This window comes from Dipodomys merriami, unplaced genomic scaffold (genome assembly GCF_024711535.1).
Source record: "Dipodomys merriami isolate MVZ:Mamm:240054 unplaced genomic scaffold, mDipMer1.0.p SCAF_151, whole genome shotgun sequence".
NCBI lineage: Eukaryota > Metazoa > Chordata > Mammalia > Rodentia > Heteromyidae > Dipodomys > Dipodomys merriami.
This window is the reverse complement of record NW_027202838.1, coordinates 1,165,502-1,177,711: the sequence shown is the minus strand read 5'-3', so window position 1 is coordinate 1,177,711 and position 12,210 is coordinate 1,165,502. Positions and strand designations below refer to the sequence as shown.

The following is a 12,210-nucleotide window of genomic DNA, read 5'->3' as shown; positions in this document are numbered from 1 at the left end:
GTCAGGAAACTGTCTAGCCTTTCACTTCCCTTTTCATTCCCATTTCTTTACACAGTGCCTTTAATTGCTTTCTGCTCTAAAAGAGCAGAACTGAATAGCTGTGACAGATACCCTAGCACCCACAAAGTCTATTTCTTTACAGAAAAACTTTTGACAAAAACCATTTAAGCATATCAATTAGGTTCGTCCTTTCTTTTTTTTTTTGGGTCTGGTTGTGGGGCCTGAACTCTGGGCCTGGGCGCTGTCCCTCAGCTCTTCAGCTCAAGGCTAGCGCTCTACCACTTGAGCCTCAGCGCCACTTCCGGCTTTTTTCCCCCTGCTTATATCTGGTGCTGAGGAATTGAACCCAGGGCCTCATGCATGCAAGGCAAACGCTCTATCACTGAGCCACCTTCCCAGCCCAGGTTTGTCCTTTGACTTACAAATTTCATTTCTGGGAACATATGCAAAGAAAAGGACCAAGAAATACATATTTATATTTTATGGAAGTATAAAGCTGTTCATAAGCTGGACGCTGGTGGCTCACACCTATACTCCCAGCTACTCAAGAGGCTGAGATCTGAAGGCTGAGGTTCAAAACCTCAAAGAAGTCATTGAGGTTTTCCATCTATACAAATATGCAAAGTCTACAAAGGAAAAATGTTTAAAATATTAATACTGGTTATTTTGGGGAGTGGGATTTTTCAGTGATCTTTTGAATCTGTATTTAAGCTTTGATTTTTTTTGTTGGTTGTGGTGCTTTCACTCTAGGCCTGGTGCTGTCCCTGAGCTCTTCAGCTCAAGGCGAGCGCTCTACCGCTTGAGCCACAGCACCACTTCTGGCTTTTTCTATTTATGTGGTGCTGAGGAATCTAACCCAGGGCCACATGCATGTAAGGCAAGCACTCTACTGCTGAGTCACCGTCCCAGCCCTCTTTAAGCTTTCTACAAAAATAATTTAAGAACTGTTATGAGGAAGAAAGAAATTACAGGGCTGGGAAGGTGGCTCAGTGGTAGAGTGCTTGCCTTGCATGCATGAGGCCCTGGGTTCAATTCTTCAGCACCACATAAGCAGAAAAAGCCAGAAATGGCGCTATGGCTTGAGTGGTAGAGCACTAGCCTTGAGCTGAAGAGTGAGGGACAGTGCCCAGGCCCAGAATTCAGGCCTCATAACTGGCCAAAAAGAAAGAAAAAAAAAAAAAAAAAAGAAATTACAAGTTAGATTGGGAGTGCAGGCCTGTAATCCTAGAACTTGGGAGGCTGAGGTATCAGGGTCTCAAGTTTGAGGCTAGCCTGGGCTACAGATCAAGATCCCGACTCAAAAAACAGTAACACGGGCTGGGAAGGTGGCTCAGTGGTAGAGCGCTTGCCTTGCATGCATGAGGCCCTGGGTTCAATTCCTCAGCACCACATAACCAAAAAGAAAAAAAGCCGGAAGTGACGCTGTGGCTCAAGTGGTAGAGCGCTAGCCTTGAGCTGAAGAGCTGAGGGACAGTGCCTAGGCCCAGAGTTCAGGCCCCACGACTGGACCCCAAAAAACAAAAACAAAAACAAAATCAAAAAACAGTAACAGAAGTATTCTAAAAGTATGCTCTTTTTTTTTTTTTTTGTGGTGGTGGTGGTGGGACACTCCTGGGGCTTGAACTCTGGATGGACCTGGGCAGGTGGGTCCCTTAGCACTGCCTCAAGCCATAGCACCACTTCCAGCTTTTTCTGTGATTAACTGGAGGTAAGAGTCTTGTGGAATTTCCTGCCCATGCTGGCTTTGAACTTTGATCCTCAGATCTCCTAAGTAGCTAGGATTACAGGTGTGAGCTACAGGTGCCTGGTTTAAAATGCTCATTCTTACAAAGGATAAATTGAGATACAGAGGATATTCACAGGATGATCTTGATGGCAGCACATTAACATTTGCTGCCTCTGGGCTGGGAAGGTGGCTCAGTGGTAGAGCACTTGCCTTGCATGCCTGAGGCCCTGGGTTCAATTCCTCAGCACCACATAAGCAAAAAGAAAAAGCTGGAAGTGGCACTGTGGCTCAAGTGGTAGAGCGCTAGCCTTGAGCTGAAGAGCTGAGGGACAGCGCCCAGGCCCAGAGTTCAGGCCTCACGACTGGACCCCCCCCCCAAAAAACAAAAACAACAACAACAACAACAACAAAACCACATTTGCTGCCTCAAGACACCAAACATCCAAATGTCTTACAGGAGGAAATGTATTTTACTTTAAAATTTGGAGTAGAAGGGGAAAAAAAAGGAGCTTTAAAAAAGTTTTTTACTAAGCAAAATACAATAAACCTAAGTATCAGCAGGAGATGATTTAAATAAATGCCAGTATATCTAATATATGGAAAAGGAAGCATTTTATTTATGCAAACGCTCTGGGACAAATGCCAGGCCCTGAATTCAAGCCCTAGGACCAGTGTGTGCATACGCATACACACATACATGCACGCACGCATGCATGCAAGCACAGAAAAAGGAAAGTTATGTGCAGATGTGGATGGATCTCTAAACTAAAGGATTAAGAAAAAAAGGCCAAGTGCAAAAGAATACTGACCACGATGTATACCACTTCTGGTGTAAAGATGAAAGACAGTGATGTAAGAGATGGCATAGACAAATCGCTTGTGAACAAGGCACAAAGCATATTTTGGAAATAACGACCAGCTGCTAAATGCAGCTAGGAGGCAGACTTCATCACATCACCTTTTCAGTTCTGAAGTTTGAACCATGTGAAAGTACTGTTCATTTTAAGTAAGATATGAATGCATTCCCAACTCTAGTTGTAGAAAGCCAGTTGGACATCCACCTGAATTGTGCTCACCTGTAGCCTTCTTTGGCATCCTCCAGAGCCAGCTGTTTGAACTCCTCGTACATCTTTTTGTTGAAGTGATCTCGGAGGAAGAAGGACCAGAAGCGGAAGAGTGTGTTCATCTCCTGAGACTGGCCAATGCCCAAGCGCTTTCGTTCTGGTGGGGAAGGAGGGCAGACATGACTCAGGCAGGCTGCCCTTGCTCTTGGGACGAAGGATTCTGGGACTTAAGAACAGGTTTCCTGTTGGGCACCAGTGGCTCACGCCTGTAATTCTAGCTACTCAGGAGGCTCAGGATCACAGAAGAAAGTCCATGAAACTCTTTATCTCCAATAAACCACGAGAAAACCGGAAATGGCGCAGTAGCTCAAGTAATAGAGTGCTAGCCTTGAGCTGAAGAGCTGAGGGACAGCACTCAGGCCCAGAGTTCAAGCCCCATGACCAACAAAAAAGAAAAGAAAAGTATTTACTTAGCAGGAACTCCTTTGCATTAGGCCCTATGCCTTGCTAGAAGCAGGTGGCTTCAGTTTCTGAACTAGTCTAACTGGACATCTCAATGGTACCCCTCCCTTTCTTTGTTGGTTGTTGGGCTTGAACTCAGGACCTAGGTATTGTCTGAGCTTCTTCACTCAAGGCTAGTACTCCACCAATTTGAGCCATAGCTCTACTTCTGATTTTCTGGTGGTTATTGGAGATAAGAATCTCACAGGCTTTCCTACCCTGGCTGGTTTCAAAACACAATCCTCAGATCTCAGCATCTTGAGTAGCTAGGATTACAGGCATGAGCCAGCAGCAGCACCCAGCTTTTGGTAGTTAATTGGAGATAAGGGTATCACAGACTTTCCTACCCAGGCTGGCTTTGAACCATGATCTCAGCCTCCTGAGTAGCTAGGATTCCAGGCATAAGCCACCAGCACCTGGCCCCTTTTCTTTTCTATTCATTTTTACTTGGTTATTCCAATCAATTTCACCCCCTCTACCAGTCTTCCTACTCCCTAAAAACAAGGTCAACAGGTTTCACTGTTCTACTTTCATACATGCAATATACTTAGACCACATTCACCCTCCTTGTTAGCCTAACTCTTCTGCTAGTACTCAACTCCCAAAAGAGCCCGTTTCTCCCCCACCACCTATTCACCAACAACTCTGAGGTTTTTGATGTCTAATATAAGTTACAAAGTATTTCATCTTCTTTCATGTTTATCTACATATACAAAATTACATACACAGGTATACATATGCATATATGTATGTATGTACATCAATGTCCACAGATAGGCATGTTTTTTCAGGTCTAGCTTCCATACACGAGCAAAAATATATCTGGTTTTCTTTTCTTTTTTTGGTCCGGTCGTGGGGCCTGAACTCTGGGCCTGGGCACTGCCCCTCAGCTCTTCAGCTCAAGGCTAGTGCTCTACCACTTGAGCCACTTCCGTTTTTTTTTTTTCCTGCTTATGTGGTGCTGAGGAATCAAACCTAGGACCTCATGCATGCAAGGCAAGCGTTCTACCACTAAGCCACCTTCCCAGCCCTATACCTGGTTTTCTAAGCTTGACTTGTCTGGCCCAATATAATGTCTACCAATTTCATCCTTTTTTTTTGTTGTCAGTTGTGGGGCTTGAACTCTGGGCCTGGGTGCTGTCCCTCAGCTCTTCAGCTCAAGGCAAGTGCTCTAGACCACTTGAGCTACAGTGCCACTTCTGGTTTTCTAATGGTTTAATGGAGATAAGAGTCTTAGGGACTTTCCTGCCCCAGCTGGCTTTGAACTGTGATCCTCAGATCTCAGCCTCCTGAGTAGCTAAGCTGACAGCTGTGAGCCACCGGTGCCCGGCTTCCATCCATTTTTTATCTGGTACCATGAGTAAGCAGCATAAGGCAAAGTATGAGCCAATAATTTTAAAATTCTAGCAAATTACACTGTGCGCTTTACTTGTATTAACTATATTAACATAACTCAAAAGTTAGCAGGAGGGCTGGGAAGGTGGCTCAGTGGTAGAGCGCTTGCCTTGCATGCATGAGGCCCTGGGTTCAATTCCTCAGCACCACATAAGCAAAAAGAAAAAAAAGCCAGAAGTGGTGCTGTGGCTCAAGTGGTAGAGTGCTAGCCTTGAGCTGAAGAGCTGAGGGACAGTGCTCAAGCCCAGAGTTCAGGCCCCATGACCAGACCCCCCACCTCCCCCCCACAAAAAAAAAGTTAGCCAGGCGCCAGTGGCTCATGTCTGGAATCCTAGCTACTTAGGAGGTTGAGATCTGAGGATCATGGTTCAAAGCTAGCCTGAGGAGTAAAGTCCATGAGACTCTTTTCTCCAAATAATCCCTAAATCAGAAGTGACAATCTCACTCAAAATGGTAGTGAAGAAACTCAGATAGCACAGCACCCAAGCCCTGAGTTCAAGCCCCATGACCAACAAAAATAAAACAACAACAAAAAACAAACCTCCAAGTTGGGCATCATGGCTTACTCAGGAGGCCGAGATCTGAAGATCAAAGTTTGAAGCCAGCCTGGGCAGGCAAGTCCATGAGACTCTTATCTCCAACTAACCACCAAAAAGCTGAAGTAGAGCTGTGGCTCACAGGATTGGAGCGCTAGCCTTGAGCAAAAAAGCTCAGAGACAGCACCCAGGCCCTGAGTTCAAGCCCTAAGACTACCCTCCACCCCACACACATCCCACAAACTCAATATGCAAAAGACCAAAAGCACAAACAACAATCAGCAGCTAAAAAAAGGTAAGATTAGAGCTGGGAATGTGGCTTAGTGGTAGAGTGCTTGCCTAGCAGGCATAAAGCCCTTGCGTTGGTTTGATTCCTCAGTACCACATAAAAAGAAAAAACCAAAAGTGGTGCTGTGGCTCAAGTGGTAAAGTGCTAGTCTAGTCTTGAGCAAAAGAAGCTCAGGGATAGCGCCTAGGCCTTGAGTTCAAGCCCGAGGACAAGGAAAAAAAAAAAAAAGTTAACATTAGAAACTTTTTTGGTCCTGGGCACTGTCCCTCAGCTCTTCACTCAAGGCTAGCACTCTACCACTTGAGCCACAGCGCCACTTCCAGCTTTTTTCTTTTTGCTTATGTGGTGCTGAGGAATCGAACCCAGGGCCTCATGCATGAAAGGCAAGCCCTCTACCACTGAGCCACCTTCCCATCCCCAACATTAGAAACTTTTATGAAGCCGGGCACCAGTGGCTCACACCTGTAATCTACTCAGGAGGCTGAGGACTGCAGTTCAAAGCCAGCCCGGGCAGGAAAGGCCAGGAAAGGCTGTGAGACTCATCTCCATCAAACCACTCAGAAAACTGGAAGTGGCTATGTGGTTCAAGTGGTAGAGCGCTAGCCTTGAGCTGAAGAGCTTAGGGACATCCAGAGTTCAAGCCCTTGACCAACAAAACAAACAAGCAAAAGATTTATGAATTGGGAAAGTGAAAAAGACAACATACAAGGGAGAAAACATGTATCTGACAAGAATGCTTACAACTTAGTGATAAGACAGATCCAACTAAATTAGAATCTGTATCACAAATGAGGAAAATGCAAATCAAAACCATAAGATACACTATTTCCTATCTTCTAGAATGAGTACAACTAAAGAGACTAACAGTAGGTAGATGTAACCCTCACACCTGTAAACCTTGCTACTCAGAAGGTTGAGACTAGAAGGATCATAGTTTGAAGCAAAAAGATCTCAAATCAAAATCTCAACCAATAGAAAGCTGGGTGCAGTGGTATGTGCCTGTCATTTAAGCTAGGTGGGAAATATAAATAGAAGGATTGTGGCCTGAGCCTGCCAGGGCAAACAGCAAGACCTGACTTCTGCCAGCTGACCGAAGCTGGAGCCTGCAGTCATGGCAGAGGTATTGGGAGGTATATAGAGAGCAGGTTGGGGTGACCATTGCCATGGCCCCTCTAGCCACGACCTGATGGAGATAAAGGTAATGCATCGTCCTGTTTCCCTTAAATAGCAAAGAATCTAAAACCAGAATGTTATTCGTGGGTTGGTTTTTAATCTAAAACTGGCTGGAGATGAGGTCCTGAATTTAAGCCCTCATACTTGCAAAAAACAATCTCACTTTATGGTAAAAGGAAATACATCTCACAACATTTATCAAGGCTTTCTCCTAGATGATAGCTGGGGGGAGGCTGGGAAGGTGGCTCAGTGGTAGAGTGCTTGCCTTGCATGCATGAGGCCCTGGGTTCAATTCCTCAGCACCACATAAGCGGAAAAAGCTGTGGCTGAAGTGGTAGAGCGCTAGCCTTGAGCTGAAGAGCTGAGAGACAGCACCCAGGCCCAGAGTTCAGGCACCACAACTGACAAAAAAAAAGTTCTTTCCTTAAGACATGATGGAACTGGGCACCGGTGGCTCACAACAGTAATCCTAGCTATGCAGGAGGTTGAGATCTGAGGTCTGAGGTCTGAGGTTCAAAGCCAGTCCAGGCAGGAAAGTCCATGAGACTCATCTCCAATTAACCACCAGAAAACTGGAAGTGGCACTGTGGCTCAAGTGGTAGCGCGCTTGCCTTGAGCTGAGGGACAACGTCCAAACCCAGAGTTCAAGCCACAGGACCCACAAAAAAAAAAAAAAAACAAAAAAAAAAAAAAAAAAACTTCAGGCAATCTTGCCTGAAGTACAAAACAACAACAACAACAAAATCCAACAACAACAACAAAAAACCCCAACACCTGACACTTTTCTGTATCAAATGGAGGAAGCTCAAGGAATTGAACTGTTATGATCTAAATTCCCCTAGCTTCTGCCATTTCATTTTGTTTCCCTGTTTTTGTTGGTCGTGGGGCCTGAACTCTGGGCCTGGGCACTGTCCTTCAGCTCTTCAGCTCAAGGCTAGCACTCTACTTGAGCTGCAGCACCACTTCTGGCTTTTTCTGCTTATGTGGTGCTGAGGAATCGAACCCAGGGCCTCGTGCATGCAAGGCAAGCATTCTACCACTGAGCCACCAAACAAGACACCTGAATCTAACTTTCATTCTTCTTGCCATGCCACTTCTTGTTTCCAGTACCTGTTGTCTGCATGGACCTAAGTAATCACACAAAGGCCCAGCACTTCTTACCGTTAAGGCAGCGCCTACGATACTTATGGTAGACATGTTGTGTGAAGCCATTTTCCTTGAGCAGCTCATGGGAAGGATGCTGGAACTTGGGCAGTGACTGAGGGGTACAGCCATAGCTACCAACTGCAGGTGTCCCTTCTGAGGGGCTGGAACTAGAACCACAGAAAGATAAGTGTCACCAGGTTACCCATAACAGCCCACCCTAAGGTTAGGAGATCCTTTTTGATCCCTCATGTCAGCCCAAACTGTGTCATTAGCATTGTTCAGTCCCTGATTGAGGAAGACGTTGCATCAACCCTCAGAGGGTTTAAGAAGTTACTGAGGCTCAGAGACTGGTCCAGGATCAAGGTGCTAGTAAATAGCAGAGCTCTGTTCAAATGTCAAAATTTATGCTTCCTGGCATTCTTTTCCTAACTTGTAAGTTTACACTTTCCTTAATGAGCCATCCATCTGATGTTAACCCATTTTATAACCCTGCTTTATTTTCAGTCTGTACTATTTCTGCAGGAAACAGGCTACATAGGTTGGTGACACCCAAACCTTGCTTTAGAATAAGGAACAATGGACTATCTAATGAAAAGAAAGAAAGAAAAAAAAAAAAAAAAAGGAATCTGGGACCTATTCTGAAAACCTCAGTAAGCCGAGTTAGGGCAGGACCAAAGAATTTTCTTTTTCCTCCTTTTTCTTTTGCTAGTTGTGGGGCTTGAACTCGGGGCCTAGGCTCTGTCCCTGAGCTCATTTTGCTTAAGGCTAGTGCTCTACCACTTTTGAGCCACAGCACCACTTCTGGTTTTAGGGTGGTTAATTGAAGGTAAGAATAGTGCTCTACCACTTGAACCACGGTGTGACTTCCAGTTTTCTCTGAGTACTTTATGGGAGATAGGAGTGTTACAGACATTCCTGCCATGGCTACCTTCAAACCACAAATCTCAGATCTTGGTTTCTTGAGTAGCTAGCATTACAGCACCCAAATAATAGAATTTGTTTTTTTCCTCCTCTTTTCCTTGTGGTGCAAGGATCAGACCCAGCATCCTGGGCATGCTAAGCATGCTCTCCACCAACGAGCTATAGCCCCAGCCCTACCTGCTTATTTACTTGGACACTGTTTCTTAGGTAGGCAATCACAATTCAGAAAACACTATGAACATATCAAAATCAGGTCCTTTCCCCTTCCCAGCTCCTGGCTTTACTTACATGAAGGTTCCTTGAACTTCCAATCTGGTGGATTTCATGCCCTCTTACCCACCCCACATAGGTAGCCCGATCCACTACTGCCCTAGTACCTAATAGATGCCGTCCTCGGCCTGTGCTCCCGGGAATCCATCACCCAGCCCACATGGCTCTCCAAAGGTGGGTTCGAGCTGTGCCTTGTCTTCCTTTTTCGAGGCATCTGTAAAGATCAGCCAGGACTTAGTTGTACAGGTACAACTCTGAGGAGCACGAAGAATTCTTAGAGGAGTAAGACAGCCTTCATAAATGAATTATTTTATTTTGGATCCGGTCGTGGGGCCTGAACTCTGGGCCTGGGTGCTGTCCCTCAACATTTCAGCTCAAGGCTGGCGCTCTACCGCTTGAGCCACAGCACCACTTCCGGCTTTTTTCTTTTTGCTTATGTGGTGCTGAGGAGTCGAATCCAGGGCCTCATGCATGCAAGGCAAGCGCTCTACCACTGAGCCACCTTCCCAGCCCCAACCTCCCATTTTAGACAGTACTTTTTGTGGGCTCATTCTTTGTTCATTTGTTTTGTTTGCAGTACTGGGAACTGAACCCAGGGTTGTGTGCAAGCTAAGAAAGTGTTCTACCCCAACAAAATCATTTTCTCCCACATAATGTTCATGGCTGTGGAGCTAGCAACTGTCAAGTCCATTTCACAGGTGAAGCAATGGAGGCCGAGGAGCAAGGAGATTTGCTGGTGGATCACACTGGTTAGTCCTTATGTCCACCACTCACTTCAGGCTCACATGCGACAGACAGAAATAAAGAACTAGAAAGTAAAGTGGGTCCAGGACAAGCAACTCACCTTGGCATCCAGTGTCCGTCCTTCTTTTACCACTGGGTAAAATCGCGAAGTCTGGCTTGAGTCTTTGAGCTGTGGGGTCCGGGGCGTGCGGGGAGTCCTGGCATTGCGGTAGTTTGGTGACTCTGGGACAGTGGTTGGTAGAGAACGGGCAATGGTGGAGGGCTCAGGAGCACCAAACAGTTTGTTGGCCAGTGCATCAGTGGGAACTGCAGAGGCAGAAAGTGCGGTAAGCATGCGGGGACAGTTCAAGGCTGTGGACCCTCATCAATATTGGGTCTCATGTCTGGTCCTCACCTTGCTGGAACCGGGGCGGACCAGGAGGAACCTCCTGGTTGGGGTCCACAGGGGGCTCAGGAGTCAGGGTGTCAAACTGCTCCCGGCTGATCATGTTGACTTTCTTAAAGTTTTCAACTTCTTGCTGCAGAGGATGTGAGATGGGCGGGGAAAGAGGGCAAGTCAGCAAGCTGCTCTAGCCGGCTTAGGAATCAAGACTGGCGAGAAGTGGGAGAGGACAGCTCCCCCGTCCACATTCATGGCATTCTGGTCTCCAGGCCTTCAGGTGCCTGTGGCCACTTGACCATAGTTACCCAGACACAAAAATGCTAAACAAAGGAGGCCAGCACACAAGACTGAGCTCGCGCTGGCAAAAGTGCTGGAGTTAGCACAGGCTCTTCCCTAGTCATTCCAACGGCTCCTTATGTGCCTTCCTGCCACCATCTTGTCACAGTGGCCAGACAAGTCTCTCTCCTCCACCAAACAGTTACTACTCAGTGCATAGACACCCAACTTCCACCAAACATGCTCGGTGCAAAAATTGACTTATTTTTGAGGTAAGAGAACACCTAGACTGAGATCCACCTTCCCATTGTAGCTGAGTGTGGTGCTGTGCTTTTGTCATCGAGGAGAGATTAAGAAAGGTTGTCAGTGTATATGGCCAGGCTGGCCTCAAACCATGATGCTCCCAACCTCAACCTCCCAAGTAGCTAGGATTATAGGAATGAGTCACTGGCACCTGACAACAAGATGTCTTCTTTTCAAAAGATCTATTTTTTAAAAAATATTTTATATACTCAACATAAAATATAGGCTTTGAAATGTTTATACTATCTAATTATGACAGTCTCATTTTATTCTCCATCAGTGTCTAGCCAACTTTAAATAAAATACTGATGTCCAGGACAATAAATCCTCCTCTATGCAATTCAATAGGGTTCATGTATCTATTGTTGCATTAATGGCCCAAGAAGGTGTAAACCACCATCTTCCTCTCACAAGTGAGTATATAGGCTTTGGACTGGAGAGGGTCTTCCTTTTCTCCGTCTATTATTGGTATCCCAGGCTGCATATTCACTGCTACAGTTGAGCCTCACCTTAATCTGGGAATACTCAGGTTCAAACTTCTCAGTCCACAGGTCCTGCTCATAGTAGAAGAGCCCATCATTAATGACTTTGGCCAGCTCAGCACTCATCTTGGCCCGAGAGGTATGGTTGCCTGTGCGGTCCCCACCAGGGTGCCGGCGCATGTATGGTGGTGTCTGGGTAACAATGAGGATCTTGTTGACATCCCGGTCATCAATCTCATAGTCAGAGTCCTCATCAGACCAGGCAGTGAAGGTATTCTTTCGTCCATCCATCTGTTCCATCTCTTCATCGAACAGGAAATCGAGTTCTTCTTGCTCATCCTGGTCCTTAGCCATCAGCTGCTGGGAGAGAAGCTGCTGAGGCAAAGAGGTTGGGTGGGCGACTCTGGGCTCCTCCGACTTCTGAAATAGGACAGACCAAAGACAGAATCACTAGGGGGTCTTCGAATCAGGTTCTAGTTTTGTCATGAGACAAAGTTCTGGCCTGTCATATAGCCTTAGTAACACTAACAGGTTAGTGTTCCCTCCCGGGAGTTGGCTTTAGGGAGAGAGAATGCCTTCACGCGCAGAGCCCAGTTCCTTCACACACAGCTCACAGAACCATTCACAAACAACTATGTTGTCATTTACGCTTCTACCTCACTTGGTGTGTCTCAGAAGTGAGCATGAACCAGAAGTTCAACAGGTTGATTTTTCCATTTATCCATCTTGTTTTATGATGTATTTAGTACCTGCATTGGGACCTAGCAACAGCAAATCTTCCATGAGCTGATGGATGAGCAAGGACCCAATAGTACCAGGCCCTTAAAAGGGCAGGATAAATTAAGATTAAAGTTCCTCCACTTTAGTAGGATTAAAAGTCTACCAGTCAGCCAACTGCAATGTAATATGGCAGAGACTAGAAATAGTTCATTGGAATACAGAGGACGCTTACCCACCTGATGTGGGCATGACTTCCTAAATTCTAGCTATGAAAGGATCAAC

At 46.0% G+C, this 12,210-nt stretch overlaps 1 protein-coding gene across 2 annotated transcripts in view; it reads right to left on the bottom strand.

Moving 5' to 3' along the window:
• Window positions 1-12,210, bottom strand: part of Larp1 (La ribonucleoprotein 1, translational regulator) — a 70,024-nt gene that overhangs the window by 7,264 nt on the left and 50,550 nt on the right. For both annotated transcript variants that reach the window (XM_070022655.1, XM_070022656.1), the window contains exons 11-16: window positions 11,236-11,628; window positions 10,160-10,283; window positions 9,866-10,071; window positions 9,129-9,235; window positions 7,846-7,997; window positions 2,803-2,947 (exon numbers count right to left, since the gene is read on the bottom strand). In XM_070022655.1, the coding sequence (XP_069878756.1) occupies window positions 2,803-2,947; window positions 7,846-7,997; window positions 9,129-9,235; window positions 9,866-10,071; window positions 10,160-10,283; window positions 11,236-11,628 (1,127 nt within the window). The remainder of the gene's footprint in view (window positions 1-2,802; window positions 2,948-7,845; window positions 7,998-9,128; window positions 9,236-9,865; window positions 10,072-10,159; window positions 10,284-11,235; window positions 11,629-12,210) is intronic.